The sequence below is a fragment of the Capra hircus genome, chromosome 1, assembly GCF_001704415.2.
Source record: "Capra hircus breed San Clemente chromosome 1, ASM170441v1, whole genome shotgun sequence".
In the NCBI taxonomy this organism is placed as follows: Eukaryota; Metazoa; Chordata; class Mammalia; order Artiodactyla; family Bovidae; genus Capra; species Capra hircus.
This window is the reverse complement of record NC_030808.1, coordinates 132688053-132712537: the sequence shown is the minus strand read 5'-3', so window position 1 is coordinate 132712537 and position 24485 is coordinate 132688053. Positions and strand designations below refer to the sequence as shown.

The window sequence follows — 24485 nt, the reverse complement described above, 5'->3', positions numbered from 1 at the left end:
TCACAGCTATTTGTAAGGCCTCCCCAGACAGCCATTTTGCTTTTTTGCATTTCTTTTCCATGGGGATGGTCTTGATCCCTGTCTCCTGCACAATGTCACGAACTTCATTCCATAGTTCATCAGGCACTCTATCTATCAGATCTAGGCCCTTAAATCTATTTCTCATTTCCACTGTATAATCATAAGGGGTTTGATTTAGGTCATACCTGAATGGTCTAGAGGTTTTCCCTACTTTCTTCAATTTAAGTCTGAATTTGGTAATAAGCAGTTCATGGTCTGAGCCACAGTCAGCTCCTGGTCTTGTTTTTGTTGACTGTATAGAGCTTCTCCATCTTTGGCTGCAAAGAATATAATCAGTCTGATTTCAGTGTTGACCATCTGGTGATGTCCATGTGTAGAGTCTTCTCTTGTGTTGTTGGAAGAGGGTGTTTGCTATGACCAGTGCATTTTCTTGGCAAAACTCTATTAGTCTTTGCCCTGCTTCATTCCGCATTCCAAGGCCAAATTTGCCTGTTACTCTAGGTGTTTCTTGACTTCCTACTTTTGCATTCAAGTCCCCTATAATGAAAAGGACATCTTTTCTGGATGTTAGTTCTAAAAGGTCTTGTAGGTCTTCATAAAACCGTTCAACTTCAGCTTCTTCAGCATTACTGGTTGAGGCATAGACTTGGATAACTGTGATATTGAATGGTTATCATATACACACAAAAAAAACCTATAATATACACACAAAAAAAATAAAGAGAGAGGAATACAAACAACACACTAAAGAAAGTCATCAAATCAACAGAACAAGAAAAGAAGATATGCACAGAGGAACTACAAAACAATTAACAAAATGGTAATAAGTACATGCCTATCTATAACTACTTTAAATGTAAATGGACTAAATGCTGCTATCAAAAGACAAAGGGTAGCTGAATGGATTAAAGCAACAAGACCCATTTATACGTTGCATACCCAGGCTTCAGATGTAAAGATATACACAGAATAAAAGTGAAGGGATAGAAAAAGATATTTCACTCAAATGAAAATGAAAAGATAATGGATACCATTATCAAGTGTATTCCACAGATGCAAGGATGGTTCTATATACACAAATAAATCAACATGATATATTACATTAACAAAGTAAAGAATAAAAACCACATGATCGTTTGAATCAATGCAGAAAAAGTGTTTGACAAAATTCAATATCCATTTTTTATAAAAACTCTCAATAAAGTGGGTATAGAGTAAACATGTATCAACATAATAAGAGCTGTGTATGACAAACCAGTGGCTCAGAAAATACTTAAACAATGAAACACCAAATGCTTTTCCTTTAAGATCAGGAACAAGGAAAAGTGTCTACTATTGACATTTTATTCAAAATAGTATTAGAAGTCTTAGTGACAGCTGTCACACAAGAAAGAGAAATAAAAGGCATCCACATTGTAAAGGAAGTAGTAAAACTGTCCCTATTTGCAGATGACATGATAATATCTATAGGAAACCCTAAAAAATCCACCCAAAAAAAACTATTGAAACTAATCTATGAATTCAGTAAAACTTCAGGATACAAAATCAATATATAGAAATCAATTGCATTTCTGTACACCAATAATGAACTATAAGAAATAGAAATTGAGACAATCCTATTTACAATTGCAGCCAAAAGAATAAGAATAAAATCTGCCTAGAAAGTGAAAGACCTATACTCTGAAATCCATTAAACATTAATGAAAGAACTAATGTTGTTAAAATGTCCATACTACTGAAAGCAATCTACAGATTCAATGAAATCTCTTATCAAAGTAACTGTAGCATTTTTTTAAAGAATTAAACACAGCATCCTAAAGAATATTCTAGAACATGAAAGACTGTGAAAACCAAAGCAATTTAAGAGGAACAAAGCCAGAGGTGTCAAACCGTGCTTGACAGTTTTCAAGCTGTGCTTGCTACAAAGCTATAGGAATCAAAACAGTATGGTCATGGCACAAAAATAGACACATACATCAATGGAGAATAGAGAGGTCAGAGATAAAGTCCCTCTTACGTGGTCAATTAATGTACAACCATTCATTGGAATGGGCGAATTTAATTCACATGACCATTATATCTACTACTGTGGGCAAGAATCCCTTAGAAGAAATGGAGTAGCCCTCATAGTCAACAGAAGACTCCAAAATGCAGTTCTTGGGTGCAGTCTCAAAAATGACAAAATGATCTGTTCATTTCCAAGGCAAACCATTCAACATCACAGTAATCCAAGTCTATGCCCCAACAAGTAATGCTTAAGGAGCTGAAGTTGAACAGTTCTATGAAGACCTACAAGACCTTCTAGAACTAACACCCCAAAAAAGATGCCCTTTTCATTACAGGGGACTGGAATGCAAAAGTAGGAACTCTAGAGATACCTGGAGTAATAGGCAAATTTGGCCTTGGAGTACAAAAAGAAGCAGGGCAAAGGCTAACAGCATTTTGCCAAGAGAATGCACTGGTCATAGCAAACACCCTCTTCCAACAACACAAGAGGAGACTCTACACATGGACATCACCAGAAGGTCAATACTAAAATCAGATTGATTATATTCTTTGCAACCAAAGATGGAGAAGCTCTATACAGTCAGCAAAAACAAGACCAGGGAGCTGACTGTGGCTCAGATTATGAACTCCTTATTGCCAAATTCAGACTTAAATTGAAGAAAATAGGGAAAACCACTAGACCATTCAGGTATGACCTAAATCAAATCCCTTATGATGATACAGTGGAAGTGACAAATAGATTAAAGGGATTAAATCTGATAGAATGCCTGAAGAACCATGGATGGAGGCTCATGACACTGTACAGGAGGCAGTGATCAAGACCATCCCCAAGAAAAAGAAATGCAAAAAGGCAAAATGGTTGTCTGGGGAGGCCTTACAAATAGCTGAGAAAAGAAGGTAAAGGCAGAGGAGAAAAGGAAAGATATACCCATTTGAATGCAGTGTTTCATGAATAGCAAGGAGAGATAAGAAAGCCTTCTTCAGTGATCAATGCAAAGAAATAGAGGAAAATAATAGAATGGGAAAGACTAGAGATCTCTTCAAGAAAATTAGACCAAGGGAACATGTCATGCAAAGATGGGCACAATAAAGGACAGAAACAGTATGGACCTAACAGAAGCAGAAGCTATGAGGAAGAGGAGGCAAGAATACACAGAACTGTACAAAAAAGATCTTCAGGACCCAGATAATCACGATGGTATGATAACTCACCTAGAGCCAGACATCCTGGAATGTGAAGTCAAGTGGGCCTTAGGAAGCATAACTAGGAACAAAGTTAGTGGAGGTGATGGAATTCCATCTGAGCTGTTTCAAATCCTAAAGATGATGCTGTGAAAGTGCTGCACTCAATATGCCAGCAAATTTGGAAACCTCAGCAGTGGCCACAGGACTGGAAAAGGTCAGTTGCCATTCCAATCCTAAAGAAAGGCAGTGGAAAAGAATATTCAAGCACATTTTCAAGCACAAAAACACAACGTTCAAGCACAATTGCACTGATCTCACACACTAGCAAGGGAATGCTCAAAATTCTCCAATCCAGGCTTCAACAGTATGTGAACTGTGAACTTCCAGATATTCAAGCTGGATTTAGAAAAGGCAGAGGAAACAGAGATCAAACTGCCAACATTCATTGGATCATCAAAAAAGCACAAGATTTCCAGTAAAACATCTACTTCTGCTTTATTTTCTATACCAAAGCCTTTGATTACATGCATCACAATGGACTGTGGAAAACTCTTCAAGAGGTGTGAATACCAGACCACCTTACCTGCCTCCTGTGAAATCTGTACGCAGGTTAAGAAGCAACAGTTAGAACTGGACATGGAACAACAGACTGGTTGCAAAACGGGAAAGGAGTACATCACGGCTGTATGTTGTCACCCTGCTTATTTAACTTATATGCAGAGTACATCATGCGAAATGCTGGGCTGGATGAAGCACAAGCTGGAATCAAGATTGCTAGGAGAAACATCAATAACCTCAGATATCCAGATGACACCACCCTTACAGCAGAAAGTGAAGAAGAACTACAGAGCCTCTTGATGAAAATGAAAGAGGAGAGTGAAAAAGTTGGTTTAAAACTCAACATTCAGAAAACTAAGATCATGGCATCTGGTCCCATCCTTTCATGTCAAATAGATGGAGGAACAATGGAAATAGTGACAGACTTTATTTTGGGGAGCTCCAAAATCATTGCAGATGGTGACTGAAGCCATGAAATGAAAAGACTCTTGCTCCTTGGAAGAAAAGCTATGACTAACCTAGACAGCATATTAAAAAGCAGAGACATTACTTTGCCAACAATGGTCCATCTAGTCAAGGCTGTGGTTTTTCCAGTAGTCATGTATGGATGTGAGAGTTGGACTGTAAAGAAAGCTGAGCACCAAAGAATTGACACTTCTGTGATGTTGGAGAAGACTCTTGAGAGTCCCTTGGACTGCAAGGAGATCCAGCCATTCGATCCTAAAGGAAATCAGTCCTGAATATTCATTGGAAGAACTGATGCTGAAGCTGAAACTCCAATACTTTGGCCACCTGATGCGAAGAATTGACTCATTAGAAAAGACCCTGATGCTGGGAAAGATTGAAGGCAGGAGGAAAAGGGGACAACAGAGGGTGAGATGGTTGGATAGCATCAATGACTTGCTGTACATGAGTTTAAGCAAGCTCCGGGAGTTGATGATGGACAGGGAAGCCTGGCATGCTGCAGTCCGTGGGGTTCAGAGTCATACACAACTGAGCGACTGAACTGAACTGAATGTACACAATGGAGCCAAGAATATACAATAGGTAAAAGACCATGTCTTCAATAAATGATACTGGGAAACTTGACAGCTTCATGCAAAAGAATGAAACTGGATCACTCTGTATGCCGTATACAAAATATAAACTCAAAAAGGATTGAAGACTTAAATGTGAGATCTGAAACCATAAAATAGCTCCTAGAAGAAAACATTGGCTGTATACTCTTTAAAATTAGACTTAGCAGTATTTTTTTTAATCTGTCTCCTCAGGCAAGGGCAGGGAAAAGAAAAATAAATAAGACTATATCAGTTTTAAAGGTTTTGCACAACAAAGGAAACCATCAACAAACATAAAGGCAATTTACTGAATAGGAAGAAATACTTGTAGATGATCTATCTGATAAGGGGTTAATATCTAAAATATATTTTTTTAAAACTTACATAACTCAGTATCAAAAAATCCAACCTGATTTTAAAATGAGCAAAAATCCTGAACAAATGCTTTTTCAAGACATAGAGATGGCCAACAGACGCATAAAATGGTATTCAACATCACTAATCATCAGTGTAGTACAAATATAAACCACAATGAGCTATCCTCACACCTTTCAGAATGACTGTTATCAAACAAACAACAAATGACAAGTGTTGGCAAGGATATGGAGAAAAGGGGGCTCTTATGCTGGTGAGAATGCAAACCACTATGGAACAGTGTAGACGTTCCTCAAAAATTTTTAAATAGAACAGCTATATGATCCAGTAATTTCACTTCTGGGTATTTACTCAAAGAAAATAAAAATATTATTTTGAAGAGATATATGCTCTCCAACATTCACTGCAGCATTATTCACTATACCCAACATATGAAGTAACCTAAGTATTCATCAGTAGATAAGAGGATAAAGGTGACACACACACACATACACACAACGGAATTTTACGTAGCCATAAAAAAAGAACGAAAGCTTGACATTTGAAACAACAGGAATGGACTCTAAGGGTATTATGCTAAGTGAAATAGGTCTGACAGAGAAAGACAAATACTATATGATTTCATTTATATGTGGAATTTAAAAATCAAACTAAACAGAAACACCAGTAGAGAGAACACAGTAGAGGTCACCAGAGGGTAAATGGGTGGTTGGGTGAAATAGACGAAGGGAATTAAGAGGTACACACTTCCAGGTATAAAATAAGGCACAGGGATGTAATGTATAGCATAGAGAATATAGTCAATAATACAGTAATAACTTTGGTAACAGATGGTTACTAGACTTACTGTGGTGACCAATTCATAATGTATCCAAATGTCAAATCACTATGGTGTACACCTGAAATTAATATAATATTACATATCAACTATACTTGGTTTTTTTAAAAGGAAGAAAAAAGCTAGATTTGAGGGTAGTTGTCTCAGTTGCAGGTCTTAAAAGCTGGGTTCACAACATGGGATTCAAACTCTTTGCTCCTCGGGGAAAAGCTCTGGATTTCCAGTTTCTCCTAATTGTGGGTCAGTGTGCTGGGGTTTACAGCAAGATTGTGTCTTAGCATCTCCTATCCACTGAATATGAGTTTCTTCTCATTTTTCCAATAATGTAGAAGTCACTCAACTAGTTTTTAGGGTTTTTTTCGAAGAAATTGGTCCATATGTAGCTATACAGGTGTGTCCATGGGAGAAGGCAAGTTCCTATTTGACCATCTTGAACCAAAACTCTGAAATCAGGCTCTTGAAGAGATAGCTGAACTCCCTTGTTCATTACAGCATTATATGAAATCAAGCTCTCACAGAATGGATAGGTAAATAAAATGTGGTATATGTATACACACAGTGGAATATTATTCAGCCTTCAAAAAGAAGGAAATCCTGTCATTTGCAACATGGATTAACCTGGAGGATGAGGATATTATGCTAAGTGGAATAAGCAAGGCACAGGAAGTCAAATAGTACATGATCTCTTATATGGGAATCAAAAAAAAAGTCAGACTTACTAGAAGCAGAAAGTAGAATGGTGGTTACCGGGGGCTGGGGGTGTGAGGGAAAAGAGGAGATGCTGACCCAATGTACAAAGTTGCAGTTATACAGGATGAATAAATCTAGAGATCTAATGTACAATATAATCACTATACATTTAATATAGTATTGTTTTAAATGCTGAACATTCACTTAAGAGGGTAGATTTCAGGTCCTCTACATCCCTACTATCCTGCAAAATAGTAATATTATGGGGAGATGCTATGTTAAGCAGCTTCACTGTAGTAATTGTTTCACTGTCTATATCACATTATTTTGTTATATATCTTAAATACATACAATTTTTACTTAAAAAAAATTTTTTTTAATTTTTCAAGTAAAATTAACCACAGTAAGATGGAGAAGGAAATGGCAACCCACTCTAGTATTCTTGCCTGGAGAATCCCTGGTACAGGGGAGCCTGGTGGGCTGCCGTCTATGGGGTCGCACAGAGTTGGACACGACTGAAGCGACTTAGCAGCAGCAGTAGCAACCACAGTAAGAAAGTAAAACTAAACACAGGATTAACTTTACTTACATCTCTTATTTAATACCATATATCTAAAATATTTTTCCAACATGTAATCAGTATAAAAGTATTGATAAGATGTTCTACTGTTTTTTTCTTACAAAGTCTTCAAAATCTGTATTTGCACTTAAAAACATCCCAGGGATTTTCCTGGTGGTCCAGTGGCTAAAATTCTGCATTCCCAATGCAGGGGGACTGGGTTCAGTTCCTGGCCAGGGAACTAGATCCCACATGCTGCAACTAATATCTGGCACAACCAAATAAATAAATAAAAATTAACAGAAAACAAATTTATTTTAAAAAAGACATCTCAAATTGGGTTATCTACATATGGCTAGTGATCACCATATTGGACCATGCTGACTTGAATAACAAGAGTTCCAGAAAGAGAGTGGATAAGGGGAAAGAGAAGCAGAGAAGAAACAAAACAATTTTAAGAAAATATCCAAGAACTTAAGAATACTAGTTTCCAAACTGAGGAGGCTCTGAGCCCAGCAAAAGTGAATTAGATCCACACCAAGGCACTTCATCCGTTTTATTTTAAAACACCAGGAACTCAGAAACCTCCGTAGGCTTCAAAGGGGAAAAAAAATCCAAAACAGGTTGCAGTCAAAGGATCAGTGACTTTAGACTTCTCAACAACAGTGGATAAATGGAGGACAATGAGTCAGTGCCTTTAAAATTCTGAAGCAAAGAACCATCAAGCCATAATTCTATAAATACCAACCACATTAGGGGGTAGATAAAGGGTATTTTCAATGATCTAACATCTAAAAAATGTACCTGCTATGCTCCCTTGCTTAGGAAGATACTGAGGAATGTGTTATACCAAACAAGGAAGCAAACCAAGAATGAGGAAAATGTGAGATATAAGAAACAGGAGAAAGGTGAAGGGAATCCCTAGGGTGAAACTGTAAATCAGGCCTAGAGATCAACCAGCCCAGACTGGAGTAGGTCAGAGGGAACTGAAAATGATTTAAAGGAAATGCAATTGCTAGAATACCCAATGGGGCTGATTATGGAAACTGGCAGAAGCCTTTGAATTAGTTGAATTAGTAACATGTACTATATCCCAAAACTAAACAAATAAAAGAGATAAAAGGAAAATGTAAAGTTATAAACTCTGAATGCTGAGTTATTTATCTATGCTGAGGTTAGAAAGAGCATGTGGGTAAGGTGGAATGAGTAGCAAAAGAGCTGAAACCTCATCTTTCATAGTGCAAAATTAAACCACAGTCCTTAAATCAGAAATACAAGAAAGGAACAATGTAGACATCTTAACTGAAATGTAAAGATAAAACCCAAAATAAGCAAGTGTTGAAAATGCTTGGATCTGGGGAAGAGAAAATTTAAAAAGATGACCGCCATTTTTTCTAATAAATTTTGTAAAACTATGTCTAAGTCTAAAGTATACCCATATATAACTTTTAAAAGAAACAAGCAGTAATAAATCTGAATGAATAAAAGAGCTTTAACAGGCCATTGCTAATGAGTTTCCTTACCTCCTAGCATTGAGTACTGGTTCCGCTGTATGGATGTGGATGGGGATGGAGTGCTCTCCATGTACGAGCTGGAATACTTCTACGAGGAGCAGTGTGAACGGATGGAAGCCATGGGCATTGAGCCCTTGCCATTCCATGATTTGTTGTGCCAGATGCTTGACCTGGTAAAGCCAGCCAGTGATGGTAAGATTGAATAAAGAGCCAAGTTGCATTGTCCATCTACATAACAGAGTGGGGGTTGTAATCCTGGATGGTTCTAAATTACTGAACTTCCCAGTCTTCCATCCATGCTTTCCAAATACAGAAATATTTAAGTTTCTCCTTTATTGTTGGCATAGAACTAACAATTAATGGCAAATTCAGAAAGCAGATTAGTGGTAGCCAGTTGGGGAGGATTGCAGAGGGGAGGGGAGTGAGACTGTTTGACAGGTACAGTTTCCTTTGGAGGTGAAGAAAATGCTACGGAATGTGATAGTGGTGATGCTTGTGCAACATTGTGAATGTATGAAAAACCATTAGAATGGTTAAAATGGTGAATTTTATGTGAACTTTACCTCAAAAAAATCAAATTTTTATAATCAAATAAGCATATGCATATATCCTTTTAAACTTCAGTAAAAGTGTTTTTTTTTTTTTTTTACTTCGAAAGAAGCCTTTGAAATTTACCAGATTTGTTCTTACACAGGCAAAATAACTCTCCGAGACCTGAAGAGATGCAGAATGGCTCACATCTTTTATGACACTTTCTTTAATCTGGAGAAATACTTAGACCATGAACAGAGAGATCCCTTTGCGGTCCAGAAGGTACCAATATAGTTTTGACTTCTGTTTGAGGAATGCAGTATCAGGGGTTCTGTGCTTCAGATTTAAAACATTCCATAACATACTGAAAAGAAAGAATAAAGGACTCAGAGCCCATCTCTTCCCACAGCTAATCTTCAAGTGTAGGTAACAACCTGCATCTGCCTTTCATTGAATGAATTGTGTTTTGTGTACTTCCATATACATAGAAACTGGTTACAGAAAATTTTGAAATAATTGTCTTTCTCACTTTCAAAACTACATCAATAGATACATCTCTGTTACAGAGTATACTGGGCTTGATTTAACGGTACCATTCAATTTCGGGATGGCATGGTAATGAAAACTAGATGCCCTCCAAGATAGACAACCTTCAGATAAATGTAACACTTTTTCAAGCGGTAATGATGACTGTACATGACATCAGTTTGAAGTCATTCTACAGCGAACTGCCTTCCCCACACACAAAAACCTGTGGACTCTCAGAAAACCCACATTCAGGAAAAAAAAACAAACAAAAAGCAGAATATCACCACTTCTCCTTCTATTCCCCTGTTTAAAGAGTAAAAACTATGTTGATGGCAAAGAACTGATTGAGTACACTACAGGAAACTTCCTCAGTCTTTTATCTTCCATATGTTGCATAACTGTTTGACCTAAATATTAATAGTTAAGAATACAAGGACCAGCTTCTAAAAACAAATACTCTGCACCAGAACTTGGAGCATATCAAGGTACATTATCACTAGCCTAAAGTCACTATTTCATTGACATTAAAATGTCCCATTATTTTATATACCTTTAAGCAAGAAAAAGCAATTATAAATCTAAGATGCATAGCAATTTCAGACATATTTAAAAGATGGGGTGAAGTTCTTCAAATGGATTACAGTAATTAACACATTGTGTAGTCAGTATTAAGGTACTTACATTCTTCTAGCATTACTAACCTTACATCCTAGGGCAATGTTAACCCAATTTCATTATGGAAAAACATCATTTTACCTAGAACATATAATCTAAGATGCAGTCTGTATTGTAGAAGGAAAAGAAAATATATACTTTCTTCCCCCTTCATTTTTTTATTTGTATTACAAATGTTAAATTTTCCTTTTTTCTGAGAGGTAGTAATTATCAACATTCTGATCTGCAAAGAATGCTATTAGTAAGTGCTCAGTAAATTCCAGGTACTGCGTTGAAGAGACACTGGGGGTTATATAGAGATAACTCAGTATATAAGAACGGGTGTATAGAGATGACGAAGACAGGAGAACAAAAGGTGGCAGCCAAGCCCACATAGTACAAAGAAGGAAATGACTAGGGGGAGAAGGGCTGCTTCTAAGAAGGTAACTCAGATGGCAGGGTCTCCAAGCTGGCTGTGAAGGAAGCAATAAAAATTCACTAGAGGAAGGGATGGTATATTTCAGGTTAAGTTTAAGCTGCTCAGTCGTGTCTGACTCTTTGTGACCCCATGGGGACTGTAGCCTCTGTCCATGGAATTCTCCGGGCAAGATTAGTGGAGCGGTATATGGCTGATTCAAGTTGAGGTTTGACAGAAAACAACAAAATTCTGTAAAGCAATTATCCTTCAATTAAAAAATAAATTAAAAAAAAAATACTGGAGTAGGTTGCCATTTCTTTCTCCAGAGGATTTTCCCAACCCAGAGGTCAAACCCAGGTTGCCTGCATTGCAGGCAGATTCATCACCATGTGAGCCCCCAGGGAAGCCACATTTCAGGTGGGCATATGCAAACCACAGGTCAGTCCAGGTCACTGCTATGCCAAGTGCGAGGAGAAGGGGCTAGAGAAAAGTCTCTGATTACAAGCTGAAGAACCTAGACCCAAACAGTCCAGCTAATGAAGAGTACTTAATAATTTTGTGATTCAAGGTGTAGAAAATCAGTTTAGAAGTGTAACTTTAGTACTTCTTTTAACATGTTTAGAGCTTCCCTGATAGCTCGGTTGGTAAAGAATCAGCCTGTAATGCAGGAAACCCCAGTTCAGTTCCTGGGTTGGGAAGATCCACTGGAGAAGAGATAGGCTACCCACTCCAGTATTCTTGGACTTCCCTGGTGGCTCAGCTGGTAAAGAATCCACCTGCAATGTGGGAGACCTGGGTTCAATCCCCGGGTTGGGAAGATCCCCTGGAGAAGAGAAAGGCTACCCATTCCAGTATTCCTGCCTGGAGAATTCCATGAACTGTATAGTCCATGGGGTCAAATAAAACATTTTTCACATAGGTTTTTTCAGGATGTAAAAATTTGTGATGACCTATCTCCAATTTTTGTTTTTGATTCTGTTTCCTGTGGCCACCCCCCTCCCAATCAGGATGTTGAGAATGACAGTCCTGAGCCCTCCGACTGGGACAGGTTTGCTGCTGAAGAGTATGAGACCCTTGTAGCAGAAGAGTCTGCCCAAGCACAGTTCCAGGAAGGGTGAGTAAGTTTCCCTGTGTCTTTTTTAACAGGGGTGACCACGTTAGGATCACCTTTAAAAAATCAAGCTAGTAGTCCTTTCCTATTTTTGTCATATCACAAAAATGAGTGATTTTAACCCAATTTTAATTGAGTGAATATTCCCCCAGCAGTCTTCTCTTCCCTTCACTGATTTTATGAAAAGTCTTCTCATGTGCCATTTCCTTTAATGAAGTTGTACCTTCCACTGAAAACGGAGATCACTGTGCAATCATACTGCTTTGTTAGGGATGTTAGTAAACCCTATAAACAAAGGAGAACTGAAGCTCTTTTAAATAATAAAGACCATTATGATCATCAAAACAAACCTTTATCAGACATGGTTTTGTGCGTTCTACTCTGAATAAGAAGTTAACTTCTACAAAGGGACCATGGTAAGAAATTATCCAAGACTTTTACTACTTAGAACATTTCCGTAACTATACTTTGTTGGCTGTTTTCATCTTCTAGTGATTTATTTAGCAGTTCCTTTATAGTCACTGTTTCTGTAAGGCTCTCAATCAATCCTTATTATTAATGTAATACTTTTTTGAATAGGCAGTATATTCATTTAATATTAAAATTAAAGAATAGTAAGATTCCTGTTACTCAGTTCTCCCCAGAAGCAACCACTATTATTACTTTATGTGCCTTTCCAAGGATGCTCCATCTTGTTCCCTCCCATTCTCACACACTCTCTCTTTATACATATGTATATGTGTATAAAAGCAAATACACGTATATTTTTTTCTTTTTTTCTCTTACACATATGGCAGCATACTCACTATTTGGTTCTCAGCTTTTTCCACACTTTTTATAAAGTTTCTGTTACATAAGATAAGTTCTGGAGACCTTCTGTACAACATAGTATCTATAGTTAAAATATGGTATTATGCAGTTTAAAATATATTAAGAAGATAGATCTTATGTTAAGTGTTCCTACAAAAGATAAAAAAAGAACACTGGGAAATGTCTGGAAGTAATGGATATATTTAGTGCCTTGACTGCAGTGATGATATGACAGATACATGCATATTCCCAAATCATCAAGATATATTCACTAAATGTGTCCAGTTTTTTGTATCAAACTTCAATAAATTGCTGGAGTTTCCCTGGTGGCTCAGAGGTTAAAGTGTCTGCCTGCAATGCAGGAGACCCGGGTTCGATTCCTGGGTTGGGAAGATCCCCTGGAGAAGGAAATGGCAACCCCCTCCAGTACTCTTACCTGGAGAATCCCATGGAGGGAAGAGCCTGGTAGGCTGCAGTCCACGGGGTGGCAAAGAGTCGGACATGACTGAGCTACTTCACTTCACTTCAATAAATCTTAAAACAATAACAACAAAGCTTGGGAGAACAGCATGGTGAACCAAATACTTGCATTTTATGATCGTTGAGGTATAAATGAGGCAACATAAATATCTGGGGATCCCTGAGTGTATGAAAAAATTAATAAAAGAAGAACTGAAGATTGGAGGAAAAACAAATCAATAAATTGGAGATTATTCCATAAATATATTCAGTGAATGTGCTAAGTTTTTTATAACTGCATAATATTCCACTGTATAGTTACACCATTATCTTATATTCCTCTGTTCACAGACATTATAGTGAAAATAGTGAAATATTAAGAGATATAAGGTTGCAGTGAATAATCTTTTATATATGTCATTTTATACATATGTGGGATAAATTTCTAGGGTGTAGCTAACAGATAGGGCTTCCCAGGTGGCACAGTGGTGAAGAATCTGCCTGCCAGTACAGGAGACACAAGAGATGCGGGTTTGATTCCTGGGTCGGGAAGATCTCCTGGAGTAGGAAATGGCAACCCGCCCCAGTATTCTTGCCTGGAAATTTATGAACAGAGGAGTTTGGCAGGCTACAATCCATGGGATCGCAAAGAGTCTGACACAACTGAGCACACACAAACACACACACACAGCGAACAGACAGCAAACTTACAAATACATAGGAGGGTTTTAGAGAAGCCAGTAAGAAATGACACAGGTATCCAGATTAGCAATGGTGGGGAGCCGCATCATCCCTCAGCCTAAAAGGACCAGGAGATGACAACAGCATCAAAACCCAAAGGAGCAGCTCTATTCACAGGCATGATTTAATTCTTTGTCAGTGAGCTTCATTAGTTAGGAACTGGGGTAAGTTTACTGATCTTATGAAGCAATATCACTACTATCAAGAACATGTGCAGATGTTTATAATAGTGAAAACCAGAGACAATCTAAATAATAAGATTAATAAAATTATCATACATATACATAGTTCAATCCCATTTAACCATTAAAAAATCATTTTGTGGGTGTATAATTATTGGCCATCAAGGAAGAAATAGGAATATGAAAAAAGGCCTTTAAAGATCTAGTAAAACAGAAAAGAACAAAATAAAAGTATCAAAGAAAATTAGGTATATGTAAGGAAAACAAAAGGGATCTAACATACATACTAGACAATAGAACAAATGAAGTAGAAAAAAAATTCAAAGATAATAAAAAGTTTTTTTGAAATAAAAGAAGTCTGAAAGGCCAGAAGTCACACCATATGATAATGACTGGCCCCACAAATGTGTGGTGAAGTTAACAGAATTCAAAGATTATTTGGGGGACTTTTTCAGCTTTTTAAAAATGTAAGTCACCAGGTAAGAGGGGAAAAAATATCAACCTTGCCTCAGAGACTGCCACAGTAAAAATGAATACCAGAAAAGATCATGAAGAAATATTTATAACTCTCAGAGAAAGAAATTCTATACCCTAAAGTTTTATACTAATCCAAGATGACATTCAAGCATGAGAACGCAAATGGGAATTTTCTAAAAACTGAAAGGAATAAAGCACCTATGAGCTCTTGTTTAAAAAGGGCATAATCATAAAACAGAGATGAGCCAAAATAAGGAGCCCAGAAATGGAGCAGCCATGGTGGAAAAGAAATAACAGTGAGTGTTCAGCCCATTTAAACATAAAGCATAGCGTCAGAACATAGCATTCTGGGAATAATATAACTCAAAGTGGGATGTAGAGAGGGGGAAGAAACGTGTGTAAGTTTCATTAGCAGGTCCTCAGTGGCTCCCCTCTGAAGCGGGTAAGTCAAGTTGAGGTTTAAGACTATTAATTAATGTAAACATTTGAAAAACCAAAGCCAGACTCTAAATATTTTAATTCAATCAGAAAACATGTGTGCACAAAAAAGAAAAACACACACCATGTAGCATAAAGATGACAGAACTAAAATAAATACTTTTTGATCAGTGAATGTAAGTGAAACAAACACTTATAAAAATAAAACAATTCCATTATAGAATGGTAACAAAAGCTGAATTTAAAAGACTAAACAGTGACCTCCCTGGTGGTCCAGTGGTTAACACTCCACAATCCCAGTGCCAGCAGCCTGGGTTCAATTCCTGGTCTGGGAACTAGATCCTGCATGCTGCAACTAAGAACCACTGTGCCACAACTGAAAATGGAAACGATCTTGCAACTGAAGACCCCACGTGCCGCAGCTAAGGCCCATAGCAGCCAAACAGGCTTCAAAAGAAACAACCAACCACCCCCAAAAAGCTGTCCTGATAACATCAAATTTTTGAAGCAGAAACTCCAAAAGGAGAAAAAAAAAAAGGAGAACTTGAAACCTGTTATTTGCATCCACAGGAAATTATTCCCTGAAAATATTTTTGTGGTGTATTCTCCAGAGACTATTTACAAAATAAATATTAGGCCACAAACAAAACTTCAGTAGACTTCCTGAAAGTCTTACAATAATATAGAGTAGCTTCTCATTTCAAGCTGGTAAACAAAGCATCCAGTAGTTTTCAGTATCTCATGCCATATAAAAACAAGAAATACAGAGCATCATCTGAAGTAAGAAGAGAAACTTTTCAGTGGACTAACAGGACAGCAGATGGAATCAGATTGAAGAGGGAGCCAGAGCTTAGGTTCTCTGCCAGAAAATGAGAAAGAAAATTGCCACAGATAAGGGAGCAGTACTTAAGATGATCCATACCTTAATATGACTGAAAACAAGAGCAAAAGGGAGGTTCAATCCAGGTAGGTTGAACCCTGTACATCCCATCCTACTCTTAAGGGAAAGACAAAAGCAGTAAAAAGGGAATCTTGGAGCAGCATGGCCCCATTCAGTTCAGCCACTCAGTCGTGTCTGACTCTTTTCAACCCCATGGACTGCAACACGTAAGGCTTCCCTGTCCATCACCAACTCCCGGAGTTTGCTCAAACTCATGTCCATTGAGTTGGTGATGCCATCCAACCATCTCATCCTCTATCGTCCCCTTCTCTTCCTGCCTTCAATCTTTCCCAGCATCAGGGTCTTTTCCAGTTAGTCAGTTCTTCTCATCAGGTGGCCAGAGTATTGGGGTTTCAGCTTCAGCATCAGTCCTTCCAATGAATATTCACAACTGATTTCCTTTAGGATTGACTGGTTTGATCTCCTTGCAGTCCAAGGGACTCTCAAGAGTCTTCTCCAACACCACAGTTCAAAAGCATCAATTCTTTGGTGCTCAGCTTTCTTTATGGTCCAACTCTCACATCTATACATGACTACTGGAAAAATCATAGCTTTGACTGTACACACCTTTGTTGGCAAAGTAATGTCTCTGCTTTTTACTATGCTGTCTAGGTTGGTCATAGCTTTTCTTCCAAGAAGCAAGCGTCTTTTAATTTCATGGCTGCAGTCACCATCTGCAAAGATTTTGGAGCCCGAGAAAATAAAAGTCTGTCGCTGTCTCCACTGTTTCCCCATCTATTTGCCATGAAGTGATGGGACCAGATGCCATGATCTTCATTTTTTGAATGTTGAGTTTTAAGCCAACTTTTTCACTCTCCTCTTTCACTTTCATCAAGAGACTCTTTAGTTCCTCTTGGCTTTCTGCCATAAGGGTGGTGTCATCTGCATATCTGAGGTTATTGATATTTCTCCTGGACACATCTGAAAAGTACATCAAGGCTGTACAGTCACCCTGTTTATTTAACTTATATGCAGAGCACATCATGTAAAATCCCAGGCTGAATGAAGCACAAGCTGGAATCAAGATTGCCAGGAGAAGTATCAATAACCTCAGACATGCATGGCCCACCCTTCCCCCTATTCTCATTTAAAGTACCAGCAGGTCCACACTGCTCTCTCCTGAGCAACCCATGCAGGGGCAACAGTACACGGTAAAGCAGACAAATATCAACCAACAAAATACTCAGCAAATGAAGAACTTTAACCCTGGACTCACTACAGCAATCAGAATAAGACATCAAGATGGGTATATTTACCATTTGTTTTTTTTTGGCTCCACTGTGTGGCATGCAGGATCTTAGTTCCCCAACCAGGGATCAAACTCATGCCCCCTGCAGTGGAAGCGCAGAGTCTCTCAACTACCAGACCACCAGAGAAGTCTATTTTTAGACAGATAAAATTTTAAATGAAAGAAAACACAATCATTGGGTGATGTGATAACAGAATGGACACATCTGAAAATTTTTTATCTATAATATTGATTGTAATACGGAAGTAAGAAATTCTTGTAGAAACCAGTAGAAATAATAGCCAGATAACTCCCAGAATTTTAGCTATTAAAACAAATAAAAATATAAACAGAAACAGAAGTCAGCTAACTTTTTCTGGCCAGGTAATAAATATTTTAGGCTTTGCAATCTCTGTCACAATTACTTGGCTCTGCCACTGTGGTGTGAAAGTAGCCCTAATATGTAAGCAAATGACTGTGGCTGTGTTCCAATAAAATTTTAACAGACACTGAGATACTTAAGTTCAGATCATTTTAACATCATAAAATATTCTTCGATTTTTTTTTTTTAATTTAAAAAGGTAAAACAATTCATGGGCTGTTATACCAAAACAGGTGGTGAAACAGAGCTGGACCACAGATTGCAGTTTCCCAATTCCTGTACTAGAGTGAAATCTCAGAACATAAAAAGATAGAACTGAAAAGCTACTAGAGAGAGGAAAAAAAATACCCACAACATAAACACAAAAAGAAACAGCATTTTTTAACAAATAACTTTGAACCTTGAATTCTGTTCCTATTTAAATGTAAGGGACAGATGAAGACATTTTTAGACATCAAGAGATGCAAAAATGTTTACCACCCACAGACAATCTTTGAAAGAAATATTAAAGGGTTTTCTCAGCAACAAGGTAAATATATCCTAGAGGAATAGTGGGATATAAGAAACAATAAAATTGGCAAAATTTATCCTTAGAATTGGGTAAATATTTATTATAGATACCATTAACATATAGTAAAAGAAGGTCAGGGTGAATCTTTATTAAAGTGGAGAATACAGACACTGATAAATTTATATTTTTCTAATGATAACTAGAGTTAAAATGTCTGTTAAATTTTTTAAGGAAAATCACTAAAAGTAAATATTAAATGGAAAACTTTCCAATCATTTTCAGAAAAAGACAGTAGACTATTAACTAGAAAAAAAAAATCTGTATATAGAAAACTCAGTCTACTAAAAGACAAGTGTGTTTAACCAGTATTCTTTTGGTAAGAAATGACTTTAACTCACATTGGCATAAAGGAAAAGCAAAGCCTTAGCAAAAAGGAAATTGTGGGCTTAAAGAACTGAAAAGTCTAGGGCTACTGACTTCAGAGACTTAGATTATATCTCTTTAATCTCTTAGGTAATGCTTTTCTTTCATTCTTTCACTCTTCAGCAAGTTTTTAGTATGTAGTGGCAAAATGATAGCTTTACATTCAAATAAAAGAGCACGTCCCTTTCCCACCAGATTCTACAAAAGCCCAGGACTTGTTTGGCTGTAACTGGCTTATTTTGGGTCTAGTCCTTGAACCAGCTCTAGAAGGAATCAGACCTAGAAATTAGCTTGGACAGAAGTTCAAGTTCATCCAAACCACATGTTTTCTCAAAGAAAATTTGGGAAATTTGAACATACCGTCAAAAAAGGGGAAACACTGTGCTAGTAAAGGAATAGCAGGTGTTCACTACAGTAAAAAGGAGACAAAAAGACAAAGACAGTACAAAATAAATAGACAAAATAAGTCCAGATATAGTATGAATCACAAAACTCAGAAGGGATTAAAAATCCAACTGTACACTATTCTTTAGATTCATACCTAACATAGAGGCAACAGTCAAATAAACAGTAAATAAGAGGAAATCAGGTATAGTAATATTTATGAGACAAATAGAATTGAAAGCTTTAAAAGGAACATCAGTATTTCAGCAGTTGGCCGTGAAAATAATCACCAACTTTATGCGATCGATACAAAAAGCAAATCTGATAGAAATACAAAAGAAAAATTGACAATCCTATAGTCATATAAAACCCAACAAATCAAATAGGACAAAAAATTCATAATACAGAATTAGTAAACATTCATCAGTTCAGTTCAGTTCGGTCGCTCAGTCGTGTCCGACTCTTTGCAACCCCATGATAGAGGTACTCAAAAATAGATTTGGTACCCAACAAATACGGAACCACCACAATACAGTGCCTATTTATTAAGGCATGAAGGATATCACATTTTTAAAAACTACTAACATATAGGCCACATTTGTTACTTACGAAATTAGCAACAACAACAAAAACGCACATATCTGGAAAGTTAAAGAAAACATTTTGAAAAATTAAATATATCTTAAAATAACCGTTAAGCTACAGAGAAGATCAAAAAACCAATTACAGGTTTTTTTAGAACCAGGCAATAAAAGCATTATATTTATTAAAATATGTGGGATATAAACATGGGAAAAGTTGTAATCTGTAGAAGGAAATAAATTAGGCTGTCATCTCAATAGGCATGAAAAAGGATGACAAAATAGACCCAAATAAAGTACATGAAAAGAAGTTAAACAACTGTATTTCAAACAAAAAATAAATCTATTAATTTATACACACACAACCAGAAAGCATACTGTGCCAAGCACTATTCTGAATATTTTAATTCGTTTTAATCACAAAACTCGTATCTTGTAGATGCTTTACTCCTATTTTACAGATATTAAAACTGAAATACAGATTAACTTGTCAAATCTACCAACATATATAAAAGAATACATCATAAGTAAGTTGATTTTATCCCAAGATTGCAAGTGGTTCAACTTTACAAAATCTGTCATTAACAGACTAAAGGAGAAAGAAAAGAAAATATAGACTGATTCTTTGAAGGCATGTGATAAAATATATTTTCTAATTTGGAAAAAATGAAACTAACCAAACTTAAAAAGAACACCTCCTTAACCGGTAAAGAGTATTAATCCCATACCCCAGAAATAACTAGCTAAAAATATAAAAGGGAGAAAATCCTATTTGTGATAGCAACAAAAAAAATGAAAATATATATGATGAAAATATAAAATTTCACTAAAAATTACAAAGATCATTCTCCATGTTAAAATTGTATATAATCCCCCCAGATATGTTATAGAACTTGATCAACTAATTCTGAAACTCATATTGAACAATAAATACAAAAGAACTGAAGTGAGTTCTGAAAAGAATCAAAGGTATGGTAGGGCACAGGGGATGCATAATCCAAAGCTATAGTAATTAAACTCCTTATAGGATCCATGCCAAAACTGAAGATTTATGCAAACCGATATAGTATATGATACTGTATCAAGAAGTCTAGTCAGTAAAATGTTGACTCTCTGCAGACTGAAAAAAGTACATATTAAGCTAATACCTGCAGGTAAATAAAGACTTTAAAAGCAAAAAAATGATGGGAGAAATTTAGAAGGGAATTATTTATAGATCTGAGTATATTTTAGAAGTGACAAATTCTGTATCACAATCAAAAGGCGTAGGGTTGAATCATATGATCAATATTCTTTCATTATTGGAATCTTCAAAATCAATAGTTAAGAACATGACTATTAACCAGTTCTAAAACATCAAAAGATAGAAATTTCACCAGGAAATAACAATGAATATTCCCACTTCACCAACAGGTAAAATGTAGTAGCCAGATATAACTATTTTAAGTGTTATTTTTACCTAACAGCCTCAAAATACATAAAACAAAAATTGTCAAACAATTCAACAATTAATAGTTGAAGATTTCGACTCTTCTCTTACAGTAGTTGATGCTAGTACAGACAATCACTAAAGACACAGAAGACTTGAACAACACAGTCACTGTATTTGATCTAACCAGCATATATACTCTACAAAACAATAGCAAAATATACATTTTTCTCAAATGCACATGGAACTTCTTCAGGAAAGACCATATATTAGGTGAATAAAAAAGATTCAGTAAATTCAAATAAAGTATGTAGTCTGATCATAATAGGATAAAATTATAGATTAATAACAGAAGGAAATCTAGGAACCCCAAAATGTTTAGAGATTAAATAACACATTTCTAAAGACACATGGGTCAAAGGAGACACTGCAGGGAAATTTGATGTTGTCTTGAAACAAATGAAAATAAAAGATGATATGAAAATCCATGTGTGGGGTGCAATTAAAGCAGTGCTTAGAGGAATATTTATGACCCAGAAAGTTCTAACATCTGTAAGATAAGCTTCCATCTTAAGCTAGCAAGTAAGAACCAGTCAGACCCAATATAAGTAGGAAGAAGGATATAATAAAGATCAGAATAGAAATCCATGAAATAGAAAATAGGAAAATACTATGAAAGAATTCATGAAATCAAAAGTTGGTTCTTTGAAAATATTTTAAAATAGAAAGAAAACTTTAGAAAAAGAGAGAAAGGAATAAATTAAAGTCAGGATAAAGGAGGAAACATCACTATAGATACTATAGAACATACTTAGGAGTATTATGAACAGCTTTATCTCAGTAAGTTTCACATCTTAAATGACATGGGACAAAATCAACTAAAAACTCAAATTACCAAAATCAACTCAAATTTAATTATACCTATTAAAAAAAAGAACACAGCTCAAGAAGAAATGGAAAATCAGGATAGGCCATATCAAGACACTAAATAAGTTATTAAGTTCTCCCCAAAAGAAAAGTCTAGGTCCAAATAGTTCCAGTGGCAATTTCTGTCATATATTTAAGGGAAAAAAATAATACCAATCTTTCATTAATATTTTCAGAAAATAATAGTAGGAAGGAACACTTCAAAACTAATTTTAGAAAGCTGGTATTACCCTGATACCAAAGCCAGACAAAGATACCAATGCCCCTTATGAAATCAATATAAAACTTTTTACAAAATATTAAAAATATCAAATCCAGCAACATATAAAAAAGGTTATACACTATAAGTAGGTTTACCCCAGGAATGGAAGGCCATCTTAACATCTGAAAGTCTACTGATATAATAAACCATATTAATACAACACAGGACAAAAAGCACATGATCATTCCCATAGACACAGAAAAGCCATTTGACAAAATCCAACATCCATTCAAAATCTCTCTTACCCAAGTAAGGATAGAAAGGAACTTTCTTAACCTGATAGAAAACATCTATAATTACATTATTTACATTATACTTATGGTGAAAAACTGAATGCCTTCCCATTAAGATCCAGAGCAAGGCAAATACGCTTCTGTTCCTCCATTTCTAATAAACACTGTAAATAAACTGAGGGTCTTATCCTGTGCATTAAGACAAGGAAAAAAAAATATTAAAAGTATTCAGACTGGAAAGAAAGAAGTAATCTATCCCTAGGTTATATATACTTTAAGTAGAAAATATGAAGAAATCTGCATAAAAGCTACCAGAACTAATAAATTCGTTAGCAAGGTCTCAGCTTCCCTGGTGGCTCAGATGGTAAAGAATTTGCCTGAAATGTGAGAGACATGGGTTCAATCCCTGGGTCAGGAAGATAACCTGAGAAGGGAATGGCAACCAATCCCAGTATTCTTGCCTGGAGAATTCCATGGACAGAGGAGCCTGGTGGGCTACAGTCCATGAGGTCGCAAAGAGTCGGACACGACTGAGCAACTAACACTTTGATTTTTCTTCAGAATACAAAATCAGAATATGAAAGTCAGTTGTATTTCCATGTACTAGTAATGAACAATCAAATAGAGAAATTCAAATAAAAATAATTATTCATAACAGCATCAAAAAGAAAAATACTTAGGAATAAATATAACAAAAGAACACACTTTTATATATGTATAATAAATGTAACAAAAGAACACACTTGCACACTGAAAACTGCAAAGTAGTGTTGAGAAAAATTAAGGAAGATCCAAATAATATTATAATAATAGAAAGCTCAGTATTTTTAAAATGTCAGTTCTCCCCAAATTGATCTAAAGATTTAACCCACTCCCTACCAAAATCCCTACAGGCTTTCGTTAAAACTGGCAAACTGATCCTAAAATTTATATGGAAATGCAAAATACCTAGAATAGCCAAACACTTTTTTAAAAGAACAAAGTTGAAGGACTTAGGCTACCTGATTTCAAAACTTATTAGAAAACAAACAACCATCAAAGCACTGTAGAATTGATAAGTATGTGTGTGTTAGTCACTCAGTCACGTTCAATTCTTTGTAACCTCCACGGACTGTAGCCCACCAGGCTCCTCTATGGAATTCTCCAGGCAAGAATACTGGAGTCTATAGCCATTCCCTTCTCCAGGGGATCTTCCCAACCCAGGGATCAAACCTTGGTCTCCTGCATTGCAGGCAGTTTTTTTTACCATCTAAGCCATGAGGGAAGTCCCAGAATTGTTAAGTATACACAACCAATGAAACACTCTAGAAATAGATGCTCATACATACAACCAATTAATTTTCAACCAGAGAAAGGGTAGTCTTTCCAGAAATGAACCTGAAATAATTGGACGTCCTTCTGCAAAAAAAAAAAAGAAAAAGAAAACCTCATTCCACATCTCACACCATATACAAAAATAAGTATCTCAAGTTCCCTGGTTGTCTAATGGTTAGGATTTGATGCTTTCACTGCCATGGCCTAGGTTCAATCCTTGGTCAAAGTACTGAGATCCTTCGAGCTGCGTAGTGCAGCCAAAATAATAATAATAATCTCAATAAATGTAAGAGTTGAAATCCTAAAGTTTTTAGAATAAAAGGAGAAAATCTTTGTGACCCTGAGTTATGCAAGAGCAATAAAATATTGATACATTGGACTTCTTTCAAAATTAAAAAGTATTACTCTTCAAAGACACCATTAAGAAAATGAAAAAGACACACTGGGGGGGAAATATTTCCAAAACATCCTGTTAAGGACTCCATCAAGAATATATAAAGAACTTACAACTCACTAATAAAAAAGGCAACCTAATTTTTTAAATAGACAAAAATTTGGTTAAACAATAACTAAATTAGAGGTCCCAACAGCAAATAGATACATGAAAAGATGCTCTATATCACTAGTCATTAGGAAAATGTAAATTAAAACCACAATGAGATACATACACAGCCACTAGAACAACTGAAACCACCAGTTGGCAATGATGTGAAGAAG

General features: G+C 36.2%; 1 protein-coding gene and 1 non-coding gene across 6 annotated transcripts in view; both read left to right on the top strand.

The window, feature by feature from the left end:
• Positions 1–24485, top strand: part of PPP2R3A (protein phosphatase 2 regulatory subunit B''alpha) — a 242842-nt gene that overhangs the window by 205429 nt on the left and 12928 nt on the right. For all 5 annotated transcript variants that reach the window (XM_018050892.1, XM_018050870.1, XM_013966138.2 and 2 more), the window contains 3 exons: positions 8822–8997; positions 9500–9618; positions 11944–12050. In XM_018050892.1, the coding sequence (XP_017906381.1) occupies positions 8822–8997; positions 9500–9618; positions 11944–12050 (402 nt within the window). The remainder of the gene's footprint in view (positions 1–8821; positions 8998–9499; positions 9619–11943; positions 12051–24485) is intronic.
• TRNAC-GCA lies at positions 13178–13249 on the top strand. The gene has a single exon. It is a non-coding gene; the product is annotated as a tRNA-Cys (tRNA).